This window comes from Cavia porcellus, unplaced genomic scaffold (genome assembly GCF_034190915.1).
Source record: "Cavia porcellus strain 051 isolate PalLab524CR breed Dunkin Hartley unplaced genomic scaffold, mCavPor4.1 scaffold_6, whole genome shotgun sequence".
In the NCBI taxonomy this organism is placed as follows: Eukaryota; Metazoa; Chordata; class Mammalia; order Rodentia; family Caviidae; genus Cavia; species Cavia porcellus.
The window spans coordinates 74048386-74073066 of record NW_026947489.1 but is presented as its reverse complement, the minus strand read 5'-3'; the positions used below and the strand labels follow the sequence as shown (position 1 = coordinate 74073066).

The following is a 24681-nucleotide window of genomic DNA, read 5'->3' as shown; positions in this document are numbered from 1 at the left end:
GTGACACACACTGGCCCCGGCACAGACCCAGGCCCCGACTGTCACAGCTCTGTCTTCTCCTGTAACCTGAATCAGGCCTGCAGTCTTCCCTGGTCTTTTACAGCTTTGGTTCTTTCTTCCCGTTGGCGCTGAGGATTGAACACAGGGCCTCATGCGTGTTAAGCACAAGTTTTACCGCTGAGCCACATCCCCAGACCTTCTTTTAGATAATATTGTGCTTCTAAAAAAGAAATGTGTTCCTCCGTGGGGATTTGCCTGCTACTTCCTCACGGCTGGATTCGGAGCCTGCACTTCTGCGTGTGTGCTTTGTGTGGAGGTGCAGGCTGCCCGCTGCCCTGCAGGCTGTGCTGTTGTAAGCTCTGTGGAGACGCCTGCTCCTCCTGTGACTTAGCTCCTTGCTGCCTTCTTGTAATTTAAAGAGACACTTGAAGCCATGCTCCTGTCCTGTCCTTTGCCTCCCAAGCCTTAGCAGCACTGCTGAGTCTTGTCCCAGGCTGTCTGTGAGGCTCCCTCCGATGTTCATCCCGAGTGAGAGCCTTAGAGAGGAGCAGCCTTCGCTTCCCTGCTAGCCCAGGGCTGCTTTCCTGGCCGGGGCTCAGCCTTTCCAAGCAGACCAGGTTCAAGTCCCTGGCTCCAAGTGGCTCACACAGTCATTTCCCATCCCAGGAGCCTCCTTCCTCACCGCACCACAGCCTAGATTTAGGCGAGGCAACTGTGGGGAGCCCCTGGGCGCCCTGTCCCCCAGAGCAGTGAAATCTTACGAGGGCTCCGATGGGCTGGCAGGAAGCTGAGATAAGATGCCTAACGGTTAGGGGAGCTGCTTTGAGGCTGGAGGGCGGGAGCCCACAGGAAGTGGCTCTATGTGGAGCTGGTGGTGAGTCCTCATCCGTGCATCCTCATCTGGCTTCAGTCAGGGACAGAGCTGCGGCTGCCTGGCTGGGACGATGTCTGCACGCGGCCCGAACGCTGGGGAAGGAGGGCCACAGGGGGCAGGCAGGCACCCCGAGGCCCAGCTCTCAGGCCAGGGTGCCCCGTCCCCAGCGCACAGGCCCTGGAGTCTGCCCCGCTGGCGAGCTTGCGTGGCAGCGGCTGTACTCTGCTACATCAACCTCTTGAACTACATGAACTGGTTCATCATTGCAGGTGAGGAGGGGCGGGTGCCTGGGGCGGCTCCTAGCGGTCCACTCCGTGGCTGGTGACTGTGTATCAGCGGTGGCCTTCCCTCCCCGTGCTTTCTTCTCTTAGGGCACGTGTCTGGTGTTTGCATCCTTGAAGGTGATTTCCAGTCAGGACTACATGAGGGTGGTTTCCAACCGAGCCCCTAGAAGGGAGCACAGTGAGCGTGGGGACAGGGGCGTAGGGAGCACTGGGAGGTGGTTGAGGACAGCGGAAGGACGGGGTTCTGTAAGCAGAGGCCGCCAGGCTCTGGGTGGAGCTCTTGGGCTGAGCTTGTGGAGGACAGGGTAGCTTGGCCCAGCTCTCCGGTGACAGTGACGCGAATTGGATCTGTTTCTGAGGTAGGAAGCTGTTGGCAAAACTTGCACGTTCGGCTCTGCTTCTTGTAGGCCTCAGGGGCAACCTAGTTCTGTCTTCTGGGACTCTGCAGTCCCTCATTCCAGACGGCCAGGCACTCACTGGCTTTTCTTTTGTCATTCATTCACTGACTCATTCATTCATCCAAGAGACAACCTTCCTCCTTCCTTCCTTTCTTCTTTCCCTCTTTCCTTCCTTCCTTCCTTCCTTCCTTCCTTCCTTCCTTCCTTCCTTCCTTCCTTCCTCCCTCCCTTCCTCCCTTCCTCCTTTCCTCCCTTCCTCCCTCCCTCCCTCTGCGTGCTTTCTTCTCTTAGGGCACATGTCTAGTGTTTGCATCCTTGAAGGTGATTTCCAGTCAGGACTACATGAGGGGCTATTTCCAACCGAGCCCCTAGAAGGGAGCACAGTGAGCGTGGAGACAGGGGCGTAGGGAGCACTGGGAGGCTCTCTCTCTGTCTCTCTCTCTGTCTCTGTCTCTCTCTTCCTTCACACTTCCACTCAAGATGGAGCACTAATTGTCGCAGGAGCCACTGGTTGTAGGTTGTAGGTTGTGCCCCTGGGGACCTGGGAGGAACTCAGCTTCGTGGTTCCTGAGTGCAGCAATGACCATCTCATGGGACAGACTCATGAACAGCGGTCTTGCAAGGCCAATAGATGTGGTCAGATAAAAAAGGCACAGGTCAGGCCAGGGCGTCCCAGGCTGGGGTGATGATCTGGCAGTTATCAGCTCGGCACCCTACAGAGGAGACACGGAAGGGGTGAGACTCTGGTGGCTGCAAACCCCATCAGACCTGGTCTTGATCTTGGAGGACCTTGGTCTTTGAGGAAGGCACATAGACAAGTCTCTCTGCGATGCAATGGAGTAGGGTGCGTGCCTCCTGGTGGGCACTCCTGAGGACAAGTGACTTAGGGTTCCCACAGAAGTCAAAGATGGGGCATTTGGTTTGGACCTTGAAGGTTTAGAAGATTGTAAAGAAGCTGTGTGGTGGCCCATGATTGTAATCCTGGCACTCTGGGTAGCTGAGGCAGAAGCATTGCAAGTTCAAGTCCTGCCTGGGCAACTTATCAAGACCATCTTTCAAAAACTAAAACACTGGGCTGGGGATTTATCTCAGAGGCATAAGCACCTGCCTTGCAAACAGGGTTGTGAGTTCAATCCCCGGTACCGATAAAAATAAATAAATAAATAAAAATTGAAAAAAGAAAAAAAAGAAACTTAAAACACAAGGGCCAGGGATTTATCTCAGCTGCATAAGCACTTGCTTTACAAATGCACAGTCGTGAGTTCAATCCTCGGTACCAAAAAAATAAAATAACAAAAAAGACTAAAACAGAACAAAGAACTAGGCTTGGGAGCTGGGGCTGCAGCCTAGTGGTAAATGTCCCTGGGTTTGATAACCAGTCCCAAAGGTCGGGGTAGGAAGGCATTAGCGGAGAGGGCATTGAGCAAGGGGACGTGACCTGAAGTGCACGCTCTGGTCAGGGATGGCAAGAGGACAGGATGCAGGAAGTCATCCTAAAAAGGATGACCAGGATGACAGTGCCGGTTTCCTGGAGGCAACCTGGGAGCTTGGACTTTCTGTCCCGGACACCAGGAAGCTGGGGAAATTATTTTTTCATTGCTGGGAACTGAACCCAGGGCTTTGAGTATGCTAGGCAAGTGTAGGACATTTTTAATTCTTTTTGGTCTGAGACAGGCTTTTGCTGGGCAGTTCAGGCTGACCTTTAATTCACTTTGTAGTCCGGTCTGGCCTTGCCTCAGCCACCTGAGGGCTGGGATTGTAGGTGTGTGCCACCATGGCTGGCCAGGACAGTTTTTAAAATGAGACTATAATAGTAGTTGAGGCCTGAAGATTTAGCTCAGTGGCATAAGTGCCTGCCTGGCAAGCATGAGGTCGTGAGTTTGATCCCTGGTACCAAAACAAAATCACACCAACCAACCCACCACCCAAACAGTATTTGAGTCCCTGAATGGAGACACAGTGAACTGAAAAGGTCAGTTTACAGATTACTGCAGGGGCCAGGCCAAAACTGAGAGTGAGCGGAGGGCACGAAGGGGTGAGAAGGTACAGGGCCCAGGGGAGCAGCATCACTGAGCCCCGCTTTCTGAGCCAGGGGAGTGGGCTGCCTGTCTCCTTCCTCTGACCTTGGAGCCTGAGGCTGGGCCACCAGATCCTGAGCCCTGCCTGCTGGGGTCCCTTCCTCTTTGGGAACTCCTCAGGCTGTGGTCAATGTAGAAGTGGAGGTGGAGAGTGGCACAGCCACCTGGAGCCCCCGAGGACTGCTGGGGACAGGTGTCCTGTGCAGCAGCTCGCCTTCTCTTGTTGGAAACAACTTGTCTAAGGCCCAGGTGTAGACGCAGGTAGAAGAGGGTGAGCTCACTCCTGGCCTTTAGGCTGGGACGAGCCAGGAGGAGGTAGACAGAGGGCAGCATCTTCCTAAAAGTGGAAGACAGGTGCAACTAGAGAGGACATTTAGCTAGCTGTTTTTCTGTTTTTCTCCTCTCCAATGACTATGTATCCTTCCTGTCTTTAAAAGGGGGGAAACAGACTACTGGTTTGTGCATCTGGAGGTGGCAGCAACTGGGCCCACATCAGTTCACTTACTTTGTGCCCTTGATTTCCAGGTTTTCTTTGCCTGCGGCAGCCCTCACAGCTGGGAACAAGATTTTCTTGGAGTGGGTGTTTCTTGGGGGCTCCTAGGGGTCTGCTCCCCTCCTGCCATGTGGGGTGGAAGAGTGGGCTGCTTCCAGCTGGCCCCAGCTCTCTCATCCCAGCCTTGCAGCTTGGGGCAGCTGGAGGCCGGTTCCTCATCTGTGTAATGGGGACAGCGAAAGTGCCGCCTCTTAGGGTGACAGTTGCACATGTCTGGCTTGGGCCTGGCTCTCAGCCATCTCAGGATCGATGGCAGTGATGCTGATCATTGCTGTGCTTTGTGTCTCGTGCCTGATCCAGGATTCTGACCCCCTGGGCGGCAGAGCCGAGGCACAGCCCTCGTGAATGGGTTAGTGCTGCTTCACGGGAGTGGCTCAGGCCTGGCACAACTGGGTTAGTTCCCAAGAGAACAGGCAGCTACGAGTGAGCCTGGTGCCTTCCCTGAGTCTCTGTTCTGCACATTCTGCTCATCATTCTCAAAGTGCTCCTGCCATGCGATGCCATCTGCCATGAGGCCCTTACTAAGTAGAGCAGGTGCTTGTGCTTTGCCCTGGACTTCCAGAACTGTGAGCTAAATAAACCTTTTCTTTATAAGTTTCGAAGACTTGGGTATTTTGTGATAGCAACACAAAATTGACTAAGACGTTCTTCACAATAATGAAGAGCCACATGGCTCACAGGAGCAGGGACCAGAGATATTCCCCTTTCTCAGATATCACAGAGGGGCCTAGAGTGTGTCAGAGAGCAGAGCCCAGTGTCTGAGGGGTCACTTTCTCTTAGGTGGCACACAGCTGTAATCCCAGCAGTTGGGATGCTGAGGCAGGAAGGGAGCTTTGAGTTCAAGCCCAGTCTGGGCTACACAGTGAGTTTAAGGACAACTGAACTACTTAGTGAGACCGGTCTTGAAAAACAAAAGGAAAGGAAAGAAAAGAAAAAAGGAAAGCAAAGGTCTTGGACTTCTGAGACCCAGCCAGTACACATCCGGAACCCGCTACCCTCAGTAAGGGGACCCAGCACAGACCATCTTTGGAGCTCTGCATGTGCATGCTGTCACCCGTGTGCCCAGCCCTCTGGAAGAGCACGCTTGTGTGTACCTGTGGGCAGACCAGGGTGCATGTGTCTTTGTGTGCACACGTTTGTGTGTGTCTATGTATTTCTGGTGTTCACACGTGAGCAGGGTTGCCACGTTGCACAGTTGGGCTTCTGTTTACACAGAGGTCAATGTGAAAGTGTCACCGTGCAGCACGGGGAGCTGCCAGCCACTCTCACTGCACTGTGGATGGCAGCGATAAGTGTGTGCAAAGGTATGCACGTGTGTGTCTTTTTGTGTACCTCTCAGGGAAGCTCCTGTGTGTGTGTGTTTGTGCCTGTGTCTCTGCAAGTGTGTTTCTCTGGGAATAGCTGCTTGTGCCTATGTATGTGAATCTTCCTGTGTGCAAATGCGTGCTTGCGTGTAACTGTGTGTGTCTATGTGCCTGGAATGCTTGTTACTGTGTGTGCGTGGTGCGCAGGTATCCTCCGTGTACTGCTCCGGGTTTGTAGGCTGTAGAAATGTGTAGGAGAGAGAGGAAGAGAAGAGTGGGCCCTCTTGCCTCACACTGTGGTCTGGTGACCATCTGCGGCCTTGCCCCAAACTCGGAGGAAGCTGCTCATTTCCATAACGATGTCCCCCTGTCCTTAGGAGTGCTGCTGGACATACAGAAGGTCTTTCACATCAGTGACAGCCATGCTGGTTTGCTTCAGACAGGTAAGGAGCAAGCCTCTGTTGCGGAGCCTGAGGCCGAGGCACACACTGGGGTGGGGTCTCTCAGAGTTCTGGTGCCCAGCTCAGCCCCACCGAGCCTCCCACATAGAGGAATGGTGGAGGCCAAGCTTGAAGAAGCACAGTGGGAGAGAGTGAGAGGCGAAGCCCAGGATTTGAGCAGCTCCTGTAGCTCAGAGTTGGGTCTGCAGGGGGAGCACGGGGTCACTGCTGTGGGGCTGCCATTCCCTGCAAGTTTGCGAGCTCACTTACCGAAGTTTGAGGAATCTCTGTCTCTCTCTCCTTCTTTTCGTTTCTTTTTCCTGTCTTTTTGAGATGGCCTCCCTATGCAGTTCAGGCTGGCCTTGAACTCATTTTGTAGCCCAGGATGGCCCAAATTTGCAGCAATCTTTCTGCTTCTGCCTCCCAAGTGCTGAGATTAAAGACATGCACCATCATGCCCAGTGGTTTGAGGAATCTTGATGTGGGTTTTCGTCTTGGTTACTTTTCTCTTGTTGCTGGGACAAAATACGCAACACTCAAAATTAAGGAAGGAACATTTTATTTAGCTTATAGATTTTGGAGGTTTCAGTCCATAATCAGTTGGCTCCAAGGCAGGGTGGCATGGCACGGGGGCAACACTTCAAGGCAGCAGCCAGAGCAAAAGGGAGAGAAGAACAAACCTCCTTTTCTCCCTTCTAGTGTTCACAGGCCACCCTACCCCTCTTCAGAGCGGTGTAGCACTCACAAAATCTCCTTGCCCTCCTTTGCCCAGGATGAGGGTATTTACAAAGTAGGGACCTTGGCTCCCTGCTGAGTCTCTCTGTGAAACTTCTGAACTTCTCAAGCTGACACAATGTATCAGCCATGACAGCTTTCCCTTCCCAAAGCTGAAAATTGTGAGAACTCAGAACCAACAGTCAGGCTGAGAGCCACCTGTGTTTAGAAGGCCTCTGGACCAGGGGAATCTAAGTCCAGCAGCAGGGAGCAGCCACCGGTCCCATTCCAAAGTGGGGACAATAGAGTCATGGAGCACAGGCTAACGTGATGGTGACACCTACCCACATGTATACATATACATGTGTGCACAGAGTCACAATACAGGACACCTGTGGGTCCATCCCCTAACCAGCAGCGTACACTGTGGCCCCATCCCCAAGCAACTCCATCTCTGCTCCTTCTTTTTTTCTGTTTTTGCTTTTTTTTTATTGTCTTGTTGAGACAGGGTCCAAGCTGGCCTTGAACCCACTATGTAGCCCAGGCTGGCCTCGAACTTGAGGCAATCCTCTTGCCTCAACCTCCTGAGTGCTGGGATTACAGGTGTGCACCACCACGCCTGGCAGTTCCTTTTTAAAAGTCTTTTTATTTATTCATTCATTTACTTATTTTTGAGGCAGGTTCTTGCTTTGCATTGCTCTCTCCTCACCACCCTCTATCTCGACACCTTACGACAGGGCTCTCAAACTGGGTGCAGGCCCCTCAAGGGCCATGCAAAGAATTTCAGAGCCAACACGAATACAGTTGTGAGAGACCCACTCCGAATCAGTAAGCCTGTAGGTCTGTTTCCTGAGAACAGGCCCATGCCAGCCCTGGGGTCTCTTTTCTCACAACCTGCTGACTCCATCAGAGGCAGACAGGTGACTCAGCCTGGCCGCACCGCTGTGGCTGCCCACAGAGGAAGGGGAGACACAGCTTCTGCTGAGAGCAGGGCGGAGCTGAGCGCTCAGCAGAGGGGTGCTGGTGGCCTTCCCTCCGGGCCTTATCTCTTCAGCTGTCTCTGTGCATGCGTGACTGTCTGCTATTTATCTACGAAGTAGAACTCAAAAGTGAGATAGCGGTCACAAGGATGGATGTCAGCACATTTATTTCGGTATTAAACATGAAACCAACATTTTTCGCAGCCGGATTTGTCAGATTGGTTTGTCAAAAGAGGGCAGGCTTTACCACTTGGACTCGATAGCAAGGATTCCAGAAGTTGACAAACCTGGATCCATACCTCTGAGGGCTTGGGTGAAAATATTGCCCCTCAGTGCCCACAGGGGATGGGTCCTAGTACCTTTGTGGAAACAAAAGCCCACAGATGCTCAAGTCCCTTATATAAAGGGCGTGATATTTGCACAGAACCTACACATTTTTCTGTAATGTTTAAATCATGTCTAGGTTACTTATAATAGCTGATAAAATGTGAACATTATTCAGTATAAGTTGATACAATGTAAATTGTTATATTTAATTACCTAGGGAATTACGGCCAAGGGAAAAAAATCTGCACATGTTCAGTATAGAGATAGTTTTTCTTCCAATTATTTTTGATCTGCAGTTGGTAGAATGAGAGGATGTGGGGCCCGGCTATAAACAAAAATGCTGGAAATTGCATTCTTTGCAACTACTTAGACTTTCAGTGAGGACTGTTTAAATGTCACTGAAGGCATGTGAAGAAGTGTGTAGCTCTGTAAACTTCTCTGAATCATGTGGGACCACCCTGCAGTGCGGGGATCTTTTCCCACTGCCCGTACTCTCAGGGCTGGCAGGCAGGGCTGCACCAACTCACGTGTTACCAGACCGAGCCCATCCTGGCTCGAAACCCGCAAACCTCTTGATTCAAAAGATGACAGCAGTCGTTTGCCGGTTTTTCTACTTTGCCTGTTTTCCTGCTGAGCTGTTGTTCGCCCTTAATAAATTTAGGAAGTAATTTCTGTGTTTCAACAGATAGTGATACTCATGTTGATAATTGATTCAATGTTTCCCCCTGCTGGTTTTCACTGTGGGGATCAGGACTGTTTCTGCAGGCCGCTGACAAGGAGGTGCCACCGAGGGAGAAGGTGTGTGTGCGTGTTCCTGTGCGTGCATGTGAGTGTGCATGTTACACGGGGGTAAGAGCCGTCTTTGCAGGAGCAGCACAGGTAGCTACGTGGAAAGGGCACTGAGCACAGGCCTGGTGACGGGGCTGGTTTGCAGTGGCCTCAGGTAAGTCTCTTCCCCTTGAGGGCCATTGTGCAGTGACCCTCAGACCCACATTTCTATCTGACCACACAACAGCAGATAGATGGAAGCTGCTGAAGATAGCAAGCTTGGTGGGGCCCGCCAGGGGTGTGGGAGGAGGTGAGGCAGTGCTCAGACCCTCCCACAGCCCATGGGACAGAGAAACTACTGGAGTTAACTAGGAATCTTACAGCTAAGCCAGGACTCTGCTAGCCCAGCATTCTACAAATTCAAGCCTGGCCTGGGTAACTCAGTGAGACCCTGACACAAAATGAAGTGTAGAAGAAGAGTAGGGAGTGTATTTCAGTGCTAACACCCTAGGTTCAATCTCGAATACTGTAAACAAAACAAAACAAAAAAACAAAAACAAACTAGCACTGGCTTGACCTTTAACACATTCCAGGCATTATTCTAAGTGCTTCAAATAGAAACCCATTTAATTTTCATCACAACCCCAAAGGCAGGTATTAGTGGGATAAGGATGCCCATTTTACAGATGATCAAACTGAGGTTCAAGGGTTATGAGGTTATGAGTCTTGCTGAAGCTGGGATTCAAATCCTGGAAGCCTGCAAGTAGAGTCTATTTCCTAACAGTATGATCATTAATTTCTTTCTCCTGTCACAAAAATGGTTTGAGTCTGGAGATTCCAGTGAGGAATACCTGTCTTCCCCTAGAGATTTATGCCTGCATATGACAGTCCACCTGCAGATTTAAGGCAGTTAGGTCCTACAAATGATCCCTGCCTAAAACACCGGGAAAATTGAAAAAAATTGGGAAAATATTTTTATAAACTTTTGGTAAAGTTTTATATATAAATAAGACTTGGAACAATCCTCCCCACCAGAAAAAGGCTGAGAAATTTCTCTACATAATAATGGAAACTTTTTGTATGAAGATATCATTAAAGCTATGGGAGTAGTACTAATAGTAGATACCACTTATTGGGATTGACATGCAGCTATTCAGATATGTTTGACATATTTTATCTGCTCCTCTAATAAACCTTGTGATGGAAATATTATTGTGCAGTTGATGAGGGGGAACAGAGGAGTTAAGGGATTTGCTAAGATCACAAAAGATAAAAAGGGGTGGGCCAGAATTTGAACTCAAATGGTCTAATCCTGAAACTTGATTTTTTGCTATTTATTTTTTACGAGCAGTGTCTTGTTAAATTGCCCAGGTTGGTCTCAGACTCATGGCTTGTGTGACGGTAGGCATGAGCCACCATGTGCAGTCTAGATATTTAAAGATGAATGAATGAATGAATAAATTGATAGGTTGGGGACGTAGTTTAGTGCAGAGGCCCTAGAGTTAAGTCCCAGGACCGTGGATGGGGGAGGGGAACGACTGAGAAATTTTTCCTGAGAGCAAACAGCTCAGTAGAGAAATGGGCAAAGGGTACCGATATAGGACCTGCTGCTCCACCTCACCGCGAGTAAGGACGATGCTGATTAAAAAATCAGCGAGATACCGTTTGTTTTTCATTAGATTTCATTAAAAATAAGATGACTGGTCATATCAATTATCAGGGTGCTGGCATAAAATTCTGTCGTGTGTAAATTGATACAGCCTCCCTGGGGCCCTGTTTTGGCAGTAGCTATTAAAATCTTAAATGCCATTCACACCGAAGATCACCCTCTGTGGAACAGTAGGTTAAGCCATATTAAATTGCTGGCTTTATAGGTCAGAACCGGCCTAATTTCCACAATTGCATATGGCTTAAACCAGCAGCACAGCGGTCCAGGAGGGGGTGGACTGGAACCTGAGCTGGGAAGAATCTGGATGTTCATTGGGCTGAGGAAATGTCAATCATCTCCCTGGAGACTGGAGATTGGGTGCTGGGCGGGACTTCCCAAAGCCCGCGGCCCTGGGACGGAGAGGAGGGTCCCGACTTGACCTTCTCCACCTGTGGCTCCCCGGCCCGGAGGCAGTGACTCATCATGTCCCCTGGGTAGAGGAGCGTTTCTGGGAAGCACGGAAGTCATGTGCGCACGTATCCGTGTGCATGTACCCGGTTTCCCTGTCCTCGCGGACTAGCAAACATTCATAATCCAGTCGCCGACATTAGTAATAGTTTATCTTAAAAAATGGTTTAGACGCGACTGGCAGTGTCTGGGGAATAAGGTGCCTACCTGCAACCACCGAGCCCCTCCCAGCCTGCTGGGATCATTTCCGGTTTGCTGTCAGTGTGTCCTTTCCAAGCTGCCCTCCTCTCCTGGAGCTCTCAGGCCCCAGGCCGGCTCCCTGCCTCCTGTCAGCTGCAGGCACGTGAGTCCATTCCTGTGCTGGGCTCTTGCGCCTCTCCATTCACTTCTCAGCTCCCCTTTGCACAGCCTAGGAGAAGGCATCGACCTCTCCTGGGTTGGGTGATGCTCAGAGAGGCCACAAAGTGAGCCCGGCCAGATGGCGCTGCGCTAGGAGTTGCCTGTTGGTGGAGGATTGTGACATTCACTTTATCTTTATTCCTCATGCTTCCACAAACTGCCAAGATGCCACTTTGTGACATCTAAGCCAGTTCCCTTTCCCGGGTTTTCAGGGCTATTTGCCTGCCCATCATCATGGGGGGATCCAGGTTGCCCCTTGTGTCTCCTCTAGTCTTCATTGGCTGCCTGCTGCTGTCTGCACCTGTGTTTGGCTACCTGGGCGACCGCCACAGCCGTAAGGCCACGCTGAGCTTCGGCATTCTGCTGTGGTCCGGGGCGGGCCTCTCCAGCTCCTTCATCTCCCCACAGGTAGGTGCCCACATCCCGACCGGCACCTGGGCTTCTCCCTGCTCTGTACCCTCATAGCAGATGGGGATGGTTCTGCCCTTTTTCTGGCCCAGGCTGACGCAGAGATTGTACTGCCGAGAAGGTGGGTGCAGCTGGATGCCTGAGTCCCCAGTTCTGCCCATGAAACTTTCCTTACTGGAGGTTTCCTCTCTTGCATGCCCGTGGTTGCCCTTGAGTCCCTCCTGGCTCTGCTGGGAGTGGGCGAGGGCTGGGGTAACAGTTCCTGCCTTGAGGAACTGGCCTAGTCAGACAAGAGGCCTGGGAAAAAGGGCTCCTCTGGGTGTGGAGCAGGCGGTGGCATCATCAGGGGCCAGTCACCTATGCGATTCTGAGAATCTAGGATGGGGGTGGACATCTGGGGTGCAAGTATCTGTAGCCCTGGTCCCCTCCCCTCTCCCAGGAGCCTAAGGGCAGAAATCCTTTTCACGTCTCTGATATATTGAGTTTCTTTCTCCATGGGTGATTCCTGGAATTCACTGTGGTCTTGTGCCTGTTTTGCACAGTACCCGTGGCTCTTCTTCCTGTCCCGGGGAGCTGTGGGTACCGGCACTGCCAGCTACTCCACTATTGCGCCCACGGTCCTGGCTGACCTCTTTGTGAAGGGTCAGCGGACAGTCGTGCTGGCTATCTTCTACATCTTCATTCCTGTCGGAAGGTTGGTGTCTCACTCGGGATCCACGTGTCCAGTAAACTGGGCTGGGGTGGGAGATACTAAGCCAGGAAGTCTAGGATCTGAATCCCAGCACCTCCTCTCCTCCCATGTCATCCTTTACTCAGCTGTCAGTGGGTACAGTAGGGCCCCAGGATGGGGTGTGGTATGGATGACAGCACCCAGGTTAGTGTGCTCCCGCTCCTGGGGGGGTGGTGGTGTGGTGAGGAAAGGCTGTGTGGCCAGCTCCTCCCGGAGCTTGGAGGCCAGGCAGGAAGTGTGTCAGGCTGTGCCCTGCACACCCAGCAGGAAGGACGGAGAGGGGTTTACGGTCAGGCTCCTGAGCTCTCACCCAGGTTTCCTGACCTGGCCTGACCCAAACAGGGCTGAACTTTGGGCATAAGGGGTGGGGCTGTTGGTGGGGTGTGTTTGTCTTCATCTAGGGAGACAGTGGCACTGTGGTGGTCAGAAGCCAGAGGTCAGTGGAGCTGACCAAGGGCAGTGGACATCTGGGCCTCATGGGGACAGTTTTCCTCAGGGAAAGGTCCTGCAGAAAACTGGATCCCTGCCAGGCCCCCTTGCCATGCTGCTGACCTTCCTTGCCTCTCTATGACAGTGGTCTGGGCTATGTACTGGGATCGGCCGTGACCAAGCTGACGGGGAGCTGGCGTTGGGCCCTCCGCGTGAGTCTGGCTTCCTTTCCTTCTCTCTGCTCTCCCCCTGGGCCAGCAGGGACTTTCCAGCATCCAGTGGCCTTAGCCCCTTGGCCCGGTACCCGGCGCCATGGGGGTGTCAGCTGTCTGTAGCTTCGGGCATTTGGGGCCTCAGAGGGCGCACAGCCTCTAGAAGTAGTGACCTTAGGTTCAAATCTCAGCTGTAGAGTTTGTGAGCTGTGTGACCTCAAGTGAGTTGCAACCCCCTGTGGAGTGGGTTTGCCTATCTGTGAGGTGGGGGTGGTAGCCTGGAGATGACTCAGTTGAGGACTGGAAAATTCCTACACCAGCAGGCTCCTTGGGGCTGGAGGGGGCTGTGCGGTGGAGCCAAGACCCTGGGCAGGTACCTGCTAGGCTGCAGCGCCATCAGCTCAGTCTTGGACCGGGGTGTTGGGCCACTAAGGAGAGGAAGGAACTTGGTACAGAGGGGGCTGGTGTTCTGTCCTTGTACAGACCCCTGCTGAGCTGAGGGAGCTGGTGGGTGAGACGCCAGAGGCAGGATCAGGACCCTGAGGTGGGCTGGGCTTCTGGGATGTCATACTGGTTGGCTGTGATGGTGCTCACTTGTAATCCCAGGACTCAGGAGGGTGAGGCAGGAGGATCACTGAGTTTGAGGCCAGCCTGGGACGCTGCCTCAACAACAACAAAAAAGATTACTCTGACTTAGCTTGCCTGAGAGCTTTCTCATGGTCCCAGCTACTCCAAGGCTGTCCCAAGGCAGATAAAGAGATCCCCATTCTTGGAATATGGTTGGGGGGAGCAGCCAGGTGGGATGCTAGGGGAGGCTTGGTGTGGCAGATGGAGGAGGCAGGCTAGTGCTTGGGGCAGTGAGAACACAGTGGCCGGGATTCCCGTCTTCAGCCATCCCCATCCACCAGTCTCAGCAGAGTAGCATCTCTACTGGATGAGGACTCCCCACTCCGCGCAAGGCTGCACCAGCAGGGGTAAAGGTACAAGGAATAGCACTGTGTCCAGCTCTAAACATAAGCAGCACCTAGGACCCAGGGCCTGGGGACAGAGTCCAGACACTGACTGGTCTCCTCGGTCCCTCAGGCCACGGCCACGCATGACCTTGAGCCCTCTCGTCCCCAGATGATGCCCTGCTTGGAGGCCGTGGCCTTGATCCTGCTCATCCTGTTGGTCCCAGACCCACCCCGAGGAGCTGCAGAGAAGCAAGGGGAGGTGGCCGTGCAGGCCCTGAGGAGCAGCTGGTGTGAGGACGTCAGATATCTGGGGAGAAAGTGAGTGTCCCTGCTGCCTGCTACGAGCCCCGGAGAACCCCACTTGCTCCAGCGCCCTTCCCGGAATCCTTCGCTGGGTTTTCCATGTTCACATCCCTCCTCCTTCCCTGGGCTCCCCTGAGCTGCTGAGATGCCTCCTGCCACCTGGGTTCCCATGTGACAGAAGTGATTGGGGCATGTGGTGTGGACCTCCAGCCCTGCCTCTGCCACTGCCCCGAGTGGCCCGAGACTGGGAACCCTGCTTTCCTCTTCCCCCTGGGGGACACTTTACCCATCTTGCCTGCCTCTCTGGACTGATGGGAGGATGCTGGGAGCTCAGTACTCACCTGTCCGAGCTTCCCTGGAGAGCGCTGGCCTCTGTCCCAGGCATGCTGGAGAGCCAGGCAGAAGCAGTCCCTGCAGTCCCCTGCCTCAGAGTCCCTGCAATGTGGTGCATGACAATACCTATCTCTGTTTGTCCCAGAGCCAAGTTTAGGGGACAGGCAGAAACAGCTCAGAGAACATGATTTGGGGTTGGAGCCTCCTGGATGGGGGAGATGTGATTCTTCAAGGTGGGGGAGGCATGGTGAACTGGGCAGGAGGTCTGGGCTGTGGGTGATGTCTCGGGGATGTCAGGGAGGCTGTGGGCTTCAGCCAGTGCTTTCTCTCTTGCAGCTGGAGCTTTGTGTGGTCAACCCTCGGAGTGACAGCTATGGCTTTTGTGACAGGAGCACTGGGCTTCTGGGCCCCCAAGTTTCTGTTTGAGGCCCGTGTGGTACATGGACTGCAGCTGCCCTGCTTCCAGGAACCGTGTGACAGCTGGGACAGGTGGGGAGGCAGTGAGCTCTGGGCACACGTTCTCAGGAGGTGCTGGGGGTCAGACTTTGTCTTTCTGGGCATGTGGTGGTGTGATGACCGCAGGGCTGGGGACTCAGCTGGCAGGCAGGAGGCCTGGGCTCTCACTCTGGCCGGACCCCCGCACTCTGTGACCGACCACAGGCAGTTCTCTCTTCCTCTCTGGGTGAAACTCCAGTGTTTTCTCTGTAGGATCTGTGGTGGGGTCTGGAGCACAGTGCTGGGGAAGGAGGCCTTCACTGGTAGGTGATAGGAGTCTCAGGTATCTGCCCTTTGTCCTTTGGAGGAGCTCCCGATGCCTTCTGAGAGGTCCCGTTTTCAGCCTGCAGACCGTGGCTCCGGCCCAGGACTTTCTTGGATGTGTTTGACTCCGCCTCCCTCCCTGACACCTGGAGAGGGCGTTGTGCAGTTTCCAGGATGCCCAGGGCTTCTCCCTCGCTGTGCCTTTGCTCCAGCTGAGTTCTCTGCCCCTACCTCCTTCACTTCCTTATCCTCGCTTAACTTCCACCCTGGTTCGGGACTCATACCCTGCGTTTCACCCGAAGATCCCTCAGAGGAAGGCTTTCCTGTTATCCCTGTGTTACAAAGGAGCAGATTAAAGATCACAGCAGTCACATGACCTGTCCCTGCTCATGCAGCTGATGAGTGAGGGAGCTACGATTCAAGCCTGTGGCTTCAAAGCTGCTGTTCACAAGCCCTGGGCCCTGTTGCCTCTGGAGACGCCTGCTGATGTTCATTGACCTAAACACTGCCCCACCAGCTGCAGGGGCTTGCTGGCACATAGTAGGTGCTCAGGGAAAGCTTGTGAGTGAATGCATGGAGTGCAAATAAATGTATGAAGTGAGACTGAAATGTGTGATTAGCTCTGCAACTGAATGGTCCTCTCTCTTGAGGCAACAGTGCACTGAGTCCTAGAAACCCTGGAAAAATGGAGAGGAAACAGAACTCAGCTCCACTTCCGGTATCAATGGACTGTGCATTCTTGGTCCAGTCTCTTTGTTTTCTCAGTCTCCCACTCAGCTCCTGCACAGATCAATGTGACGAACTGAAAGGGATGAGTTTAGTTTCTCCTGTCTGATGTACTGATAGTTTAAACCAACAGAAATGTTTTTTTTCCTCATAAGTTTGGAGGTTTTAGTGGAACTGAATCAAGGTGTCAGTGAGGTCACATTCCTGGAAGCTTTGTGGAAGAATTGGTTCCTCATCTCTTCGGATTACTGGTGGCTGCAGGCACTCCATGGCTTGTGGCCACATCACTCCAATCTCTTCCTCCCCGGTCACAAAACCTTTCCCTTTTCTGGCTCAAGTCTCTGCTGCCCTCTAAAGAGCACAGGTGTGATTGCAATCACATCTTTTTCCATAGAAAATCTTTGAGATTAGGACGTCTTGGGATGCCTTCATTCACAGAGTGGCAGAAGGACTTCAAGCTGGAATTCTGCACTGACCTGATACCCCTTTCATGGTTAGGACAGACTCAGGGGATAGGCAAGGCCAAGGCAGGAAGCTGTAGGACACAGGATCTGGGCTTCCAACTCTCAGAACAAAAGTGGCCCAGCAGAAGGGGCTGCATGGGAGGTGGTGAGATTCCCATTCCTGAGGATGTGTGAGTGGAGCTGGGAGAGTTATTTACCAGGGCCGCTGTGTAGGGGAACAATACCGAATGTATAGGCCCTCAAGGGCCCTCTTTCCTCTGAGGGTGTGATCTGGGTAGGCCATGGCAATAGGGGAAAGCAGCTCACAGGGCTTGGTGGCTGGGGCTTGACCTCTGGTCTTGCCTCCTGCTCAGGGGTCATGGGTGGGGGCACTGGCCATGTTGCCCTGAGTCTCACAAAGGTTTGGAGAACCTGCCAAGGCCAGCTCAGACCAGGACTCAAAGGTGACTGACATCACCTGTTCCTCTCCAGTTGGGGTCCTTTGCAATGGCTGAGCTGGAGGCTTGCAGGGCTTGGAAGACTGGGAAGGGTTAGTGAGGACTTTTATGTTGTCAAAATACACACATTTCCTATCTAGTGGGAGGCTCTGTCCCTGCCCGCCATGGGCTTTGTGACCTCAGGCAAGTTCTGGCAGTCTCTGGGCTCTACCCTCTCTTCTTTACACAGAAGGGATGGAATAGGGCATGAATCCATCGGTTGTCAGCCTGTGGGTTGGACATTTCACAGAAGATGCTTAGAGCCAAGGGAGATGTGCTTTTTTGTTTGTTTGCTTGTTTTTTAGGGAGATGGTTTTTGTGGCACTCGGTTTGTTGGTCACACCTTGCACCAATCACATTTTTATGTCCTGGTGGGAAATTTGGAGTAACAGCAGGGCCTCGGCATCCCGACCAGTTCTGGCCTTGCTTGGGGGGGATGTGGCCAGGAGGAGAAGGCTCCAGGTGTGCATGTGGCAGATGAATGGCTTTGGAGAATTCTTGTTGTTTGTGCAGGGCTGGGGGGAGTGGAGCAGGGCAGCCGAGCAGGTCAGCAGGGCCCAGTCCCCTGGGGCCATGAGTGCTGACCTGGAAGTTGTGCATAAGACAGCAGGGAGCCACAGAGAAGCAGGGGAGATCCTGGTTCTCTTTGGTTTCCAAGAGCTCACACTGCTGTGATCTCAGCTGTGCCCATGAGCTGCGAAAGGTGGTGCCATCAGGAGGGGCTATTTGGGAGCAGAAGGACAGGATTCCAGGAGAGACGCACACAAAACCAGACAAGGACTGGGTGTGTCATTAGAGCTCAGTACACAATTGTTCACTGGCTTCTGTTCCTCTTAAAGGAAAAGTTTGGGGCCAGAGTGTGACCCTAGAAATTATTCATATTTCCAAGGGGGGCCATTTTGGAAGGGAAGCGGGTAGAGAATGGTCACTAGAGATGAGGTAGGCTGGGACGTGGAGTACGGGGGTGCAGGGTGGTCACCCCCATGTCCAGTGGCATCTCCAGAGTGGGGCAGGAAAGGGGATGGGGGCAGGGGAGTATGTGGGTCTCTGGTCAGGTTCCTGAGGTTCCAGCAGTGTTGACTGGGGTGAGGTCCAGTTAGGGGACCACAGCCACATAATCTGTGGGTACCGGGTTACACTCCAGGGCTGTGTCCATGACCTGGGATTAGAGACTGGAGGAAGGATTGACCAAGCCCCTCTGCTCTCTCCCATCAGCTTGATTTTTGGGGCCGTGACGGTTGTGACTGGCATTATTGGTGTCATCCTGGGAGCAGAAGCTGCCCGGAGGTACAAGAAAGTCAACCCCCGGGCTGAACCCCTCATCTGTGCTTCCAGCCTGCTGGCCACAGCTCCTTGCCTATACCTGGCTCTTGTCCTGGCCCCGACCACCCTCGTGGCCTCTTATGTAAGTGAGGGCCCCTTTGGAGGTAGGTGGGGGACCCTGTTGATACAGGTGCACACTGTGTCAGGTCTGTGTGTCCAGTATGGTGATCACGCCTTCTGGGGACTTGTTATCCCCATTTAACAGATGAGTAAATGGAGGCTTAACTAGAGCTGTGCATCTAGAAAGGGACAGACCTGGAGTTTGAACCTAAGCTTTTCTGGTAGTATAGTACATCCTCTGAGCTCCTGGTTAAGGCTCTCATTTAAGATAATGGGGTGCATCTTTTCCCAGAACATTTCATGAACCCAGGGTATGGGTGAGGGGAGTGCAGCCCATACTCCAAGGGTGACCACTGCCCTAGCAGCAGGTTTCCCAAACCCCTCTCCCGTCCCATTCCTCCATGCAGCTCACATGCTGAGTGTCCCGGGACATGGGCACTAGGACCTTCCAGCCTTTCCTGGGATCTGATCCCCTCTTCTGTGCACCCTCAAATCCTTCTCTTTCTGTAAGACCCACCTCAGTGGCTATCTCCACAGACCTCTGCACACTGCCCTGAGCTCGGCCTGAGTTTGGACTCCATACAGAACCCACCTGGGTGTGTGAGGCTGCTTCTGGAGAAAGGGCCCAAAAGACAGGGGCCAGATCCTGAGTCTCCGTGTGTGTAGCAGTGTCCCTGGCTCCCCACAATCCCAGCCCTGCCTGTTCCCCGAGATGGGAAGAGGCCATTGCTTCTGGGAAGCTGAGCTGCAGCCAGGCAGGTGGGAACTCCCTGCCTTCCTCCAGTCCCATAGCCTGGGCTCTGCCCCTGAGTGGGGGTCTCCACCTCTGTGGGCTGGGCCAAGGTTCCCAGAGGGTACTGGACTTGGACTGCAAATTGACACTGACTTTATCGCCCTCCCACCAGTTCAGTGGGTCTCCCACCCACGACCAGGTCTCAGTGCTTTGCTGGTCGTGCCTGTGGACTAAAAAGTCTGGCCTCATTTAAATCACAAGTTTGACTAGTTCTTTTTTTTTTTTTGTCTTTTTCCTTTTTATCGGTACCAGGGATCAAACTCAGGACTGCCTGCTTGCAAGGCAGGCGCTTATGCCACTGAGCTAAATCCCCAGCCCCCCGCTCTAGTTCTAATAAAGCTGCCACTCAGGCACCGCAGACCACTGTGGGAAGAGGGTGCATTGCTGTCTGCTCCAGGCTCCTCGTTCCATCCTCCGTGCCTTGTTGCTGAAACCACAAGACTCCCGGTCCAGTGTGATCCTGACCCCTGAGAGCTGGCTAGTTAGGGGAAGCAGCTGGAAGTGGCTGAGCTTTCCCTGGCTCTAGTCGTTTTGCTGACTGCCAGTGCCCTCTATGGCCTGACACTGATTTTGGGGACACTGGTGTGTCCTGGGGCCTCTAGCCCGGCTGTGGAATCCCTGAAGTTCTTCTTAGCTGGGTGCTTTTGCCTCTTGTGGGAAGTCAGGAGGTGCTCCTTCTGATGACCACTGTGTCTCCCTTTACATTTGCCCCTGGGATAGGCTTAGGAAGGGCAGCCATGCCCTCACCCCACCCCTGCAGATCGCCCCTTCTGGCATCCCGCAGTACTATCCCTCCCAGGCCCATGCACCCCAGAGCCCCAAATGTCACGTGACCAATGTTGGGGTGCACAGCAGTGATGGTGTTCCTCATGTGACCCCAGGAGAAAGGTCTGTTTCCTTCCTGAGAACAGTATGTTTTCTGAGGAAGGGGATGACTTGAAGCCCCTCAGTTTGAGGAAGGGCTTCTTTGCTGGGTATGGTGGTACATTCCTATAATCCTAATGTGCTGGGAGGCTGAGGTTCGTGGCCGGCCTGGGAAACTTAGTGATTTAGCGAGGTTCTGTCTCAAAAATAAAAAAATAAATGCCTCCTTCTACTGTGGAGCCTCCTGTGGGTGAGCTGAGACCCCTTCCTCACACCGTCTTCAGCCTCGGCTCCGGCTGAGTATCCCGGAGATAGGAGAGGCCTGTCAGGAGTTGCTTCTGCAGGTGCTGTTACTCAGTTCTCGTGACCAAGGTCATGGGAAGGCTGTTGCTTCTCCCACTTGTCAGATTGGAGAACTGAGTCCCACAGAAAGCAGCAGACAAGCAGTGGGACAGGCAAACTTCTGCCTAGCCCCAAGGACACCCAGTCTGTGTCCTTCACACAGCACTGACACGTGTCACCTGAGTGGGGCATGGCCCACCACATGTGCCACTAACAAATGCCTTTATGTTCACTGACCAGGTGGGTGAGTGACTGGGCCTGTATTTTCTGGCTGGTAGGAGTGTTGGAGGCAGGCAGGGCCATCTCACCAAGAGACTGAGGCCCAGGCAGATGGAGGGCCCATCAAAAGCCGGCCACCCCCACCCGCCAGCTGGGGCACAGACCCCCTGCTGGCCCTACTTCTGCCACTGTCTTTGCTGGCTCTGGGAGGCCGCTGTTTGGCTGTGTTTCGGGGACACAGCTGTCCCCCACCCTGCCGTCTGGCACATCTTCAAATCTAGAGATGACATTGGGTCTTGGCCACCGAAGCCAGCTGGAGAAACTCCTTTCTGGGCCTGCCCCTGTTGGGGTCTGAGATGTAGGAGATGAGGCGGGAGCCCAGGAGGCACCCAGCACCCAGCACCAGGAAGGTGCTGCCTGTGGGTGCCCAGCAGGGCTGAGCCCACAGCCAGCCCTCACCTTGGCTCTGTACCTCTGTGATGCCCTTGGATGTTCTGACTTGAGATCCAGGCTGCGCTTCCTCCCCACCCAGCCGTCATTCACCCGCTCTCTCCTGCCCATCCCTCCACCCTGCCCGGTCCACACCTTGCCTTTCTCCAGGCCTGTCCCGAAGCTACCTTCCAGTCTCTTGCCTTCCTGCCCGCCTGTGGCACCCTGCTCTCCCACAGTCAAGGTGAGCTTTCTGACGCCAAGGACCCGCTTTGCTCAGAAATGTTGCGTGACTCCCTAATGCCTCTGGATTTAGGTCCGACTCTGTCCTGGCAGTTGAACCCCCTGACAACCTGAACTAGCCTGATGACCTGACTGACCTCTCTCTGTGCAGTCCCCCACGCAGGCACCATGCTGGCTTTCTCCTGGACGTGCCCCACATCCCTCCTCCCACTTCCCAAACCCACTCTCTTTGCCGGATGCCTTGATCATTCTGGGCCTTCAAGAGCCTGCTTGACACTGCCTCCCCCTTGCTGACCTGGTCCTCTGCCCCTCCCGACTGCTCTGTGCTGTCACCTCCCTGGGTTATTGGGCTGAGTCCCCTCCCAGCCTGCCTTTCTCAGCACCCAGGCCCCCAGCACCATGTCAGGCACAGCGGGGCGGGCGGAGGTCAGTGATGCTTGTTGAATGAAGTCAGATGACAACTTATTTGAATTCATTTATGCATTCATTATGCACCAGCCACTTACTGAGAGTTGAGTCAGTGGTGTGTCAGTTTTAATGCTGCAGATGTAGCCATGAATTAAATAGTCCAAAATATCTCTGTCCTTAGGGAACGTACTTCCACTTTGGGAGATAGACAAGCGAGATATGTAAGTAAAATTCACAGTATTTCAAAAAAGAAGTGCTTAGGAGAAATGGAGAGTGGGTTAGGGAGACAGGGAATGTGTGAGTGAGGAGGGAGAGGACTGTGGTTTTATAGTATAGCCAGAGAGTACTCATGAGGAGGTGATGGTGGTGATGATGACGACTATCCTTATTACTGGTTTTGAGACAGGGTCTTGATAAATAGTAGTTCAGGATGACCATGGACTTACTATGTAGGCCAGGCTGGCCTTGAACTCACAGTGATCTTCCTGCCTCAGCCTCCTGAGTGCTGGGATTACAGGTGTGCATCACTGTGCCCTGCCTTATCTTTATTGCTGTTATTTTTGTATTGCTGGAGATCAGACACAGGGCCTTGTACATGCTAGGCAATTCTTTACCATTGAACCAGGTCTCCAGCCTCAGAGGAGGCTGGAGGAAGGCATACAAAGGTGAAAGTGTGAGTTACGTGCTGCCTGGGGAAATAGTTTTCTAGGAAACTAGAAAGCCCTGAGTCAGAAGCATCTGGGGGATGTGGGGAACAGTAAGGAGGCTGTGGGGCAAGTGTGCAGAGAAAGAAAAAACGGGAGGTGAGGACAGATGGGGTGACGGTGGCTAGGTCACATGGAGGCTGATGGGCTTTGGGTGGAAGTGGCTTTTCCTGAGGCTGAGGTGGGTTTTGTGCTCAGCAGCTGGCTTTGCCTTCTGTGCCTGCTGGATGACCATGCGTCTGGCCTCTGTCTGTTACTGTAGTGTATTATGATCGACACATGCTTAACCAACCTTGCATTCTTGAGCTATTTCCCCTTGGTCGTGGCGTACAGACATTTTTATATGCGGCTGGATTTGGCTTGGTTAGTGTTTTGTTGAGGGGTTTGTGTCTATAGGGGACAGTGGCGAGATGAGGAGATGTATAGACACAGATATGGATACAGACTTGCATCTGTTTTTCTTGTGGGGTCTTTGGTTTGGAATGAGTGCAATGGCTTCAGAATCAGCTGGCAAGTTCGCCTTCCTTTTCTGGTTTTTGGATGAGTTTGTGGAGGATTTGTGTTAATTCATCTTTAAACATTTGGTAGAATTCGTCCGTGAAGCCATCTGGTTCTGGGCTTTTGTTTGGGGGAAGTTTTCTGGTTATGAACTCAATATTTACTTATTATAGGTCAGTTCACATTTTCTGTCTTTTCTTGAGTCAGTGACAGTGGTTTGCATTTTCTAGAAATTTGTACATTTAATCTGGGTTAATATAATTTCTTGGCACACAATTGTTACCACAATCCTTTTGATTTCTTTAAGGTGAGTAAAATGTCCCTTCTTTCTTTCTTAAGCTTAGTAATTTGATTCGTGTCTTTTTTCTGGGCAGTTTAATTAAATGTTCACCAATTTTACTGATCTTTTCAATGAACCAACTTTCAGTTTCATTGATTTTCCTCTCCCTCCCTCCTCCTCTTTCTCGTTCCTCTTTCTCTCCAGTCCTGGAGATTGAACCCAGGTCCTTAACAGTGAGCTTCGTTCCCAGGCCTTTCTAACTTTTTATTTTGAGGCAGGGTCTTACTAAGTCGCTAATTATCCAAGCTAGGCTTGGATTTTCCATCCTCCTGTGGGAGCCTGGTGATCCCGGAGTGCTGGGATTACAGGATTTGCTGCTGTGCCTGGCTTCTCCATTATTTTCCAAACCACCCTTGCTATCTGCTGAGAGTAGATGGGGTGGGGGCCAGGGAGGAAGCAGGGAGAGAAGTCCGTCGCTGCTGCTGCTGTCACGCGGCCAGGGCTTCAGGCCTGAGACGCAGTGGTAGTGGGGAGCAGTGGGGGAGCAGATCATGAGAACAACAAAAAAATATATACACAAATACAGAGAATGTTTACATTTTAAAAATCTATTGCAGTAAAGACGCGTCGATGCTAACCCTCCTGAAAACACTCTGAACGTGCACATCCCACTTCGTTCCTGCCCCTTCTGAAGCAGTCTTGGGGTCTTCTTGTCTGAGTGTCTGCTGTGGCACTGCCGTGGCTACTTTGGGGTCTTGAACTGATTAAAAATGTTTACTTTTCATGGTAGCTTTGACTTTGGGAAGAGCCAGAAGTCACAGTGCCAGATTAATGAGTAAGATGGATGGGGATACTGTGCTGTGCTTACAGGCCTGCTTTTCCCCTGGATGGCACACAGCATCCCCATATGCTGTGTTTTCATCACACCTTGTAAAGGCAAGACAGAGGGCTTCCAGAGCCACTCGGAAAGTGGCAAGGCAAATGGGACCAATGTGTTCAAAGTGAGGAGGAGAGTTTTGAGAGAAATAAATGCATGGCAATGTGTCTTTTACTGTAACACATTTTAAAAATGTAAATATTCATTGATCATATTGTGTGTGCACATGTGCACGTGTATGTGTGGTACAGGGCTTTATGCTGAGTTATAGCCCCAGGTTTAAAAAAAAATGTTTTTTCATTTAACTTCACTTTTTACCTCATTACCTTGGCTGAGGAAAAGGAGGAATCTCTAGTTATAGAATTGCATGCAGTATTCTGTTGCCTTCAGACAAACTGGGCTGGGCATCTAATTCTCATTGTTGACAATATGGATCAGAGTCAGAAGAGGTTGGCCACTGCTGCTGGGGACAGGGGCTGCTGGGACAAAGACTGGAAGCAGGTGTGGAATTGCTCAAGAGCGTTCGTGTTCAGGGCCCCCATCCAGTTGCAATTGCTCAAGGATCCTCCATGGAGATTGCTGTTGGGTGGTACCAGGTGCTGCTCCATGGAAG

At 52.6% G+C, this 24681-nt stretch overlaps 1 protein-coding gene across 8 annotated transcripts in view; it reads left to right on the top strand.

The window, feature by feature from the left end:
- Positions 1-929: 929 nt before the first annotated feature.
- The window catches only part of LOC100729353 (SPNS lysolipid transporter 2, sphingosine-1-phosphate), a 90249-nt gene continuing 66497 nt past the window's right edge, over positions 930-24681 (top strand). For 2 of the 8 annotated variants that reach the window (XR_010048197.1, XM_063251002.1), the window contains exons 1-6: positions 10791-11643; positions 12186-12337; positions 12948-13014; positions 14137-14285; positions 14940-15092; positions 18244-18433. Coding sequence is in view for 6 of the 8 variants with exons in the window: in XM_063251002.1 (XP_063107072.1) it covers positions 11470-11643; positions 12186-12337; positions 12948-13014; positions 14137-14285; positions 14940-15092; positions 18244-18433 (885 nt within the window). In the remaining 2 variants the exon portion in view is untranslated. Of the gene's footprint in view, positions 1144-5868; positions 5935-10764; positions 11644-12185; positions 12338-12947; positions 13015-14136; positions 14286-14939; positions 15093-18243; positions 18434-24681 lie in introns of those variants that run through there. The other 6 variants (XM_063251006.1, XM_023565011.2, XM_063251004.1 and 3 more) reach the window with 6 other exon arrangements.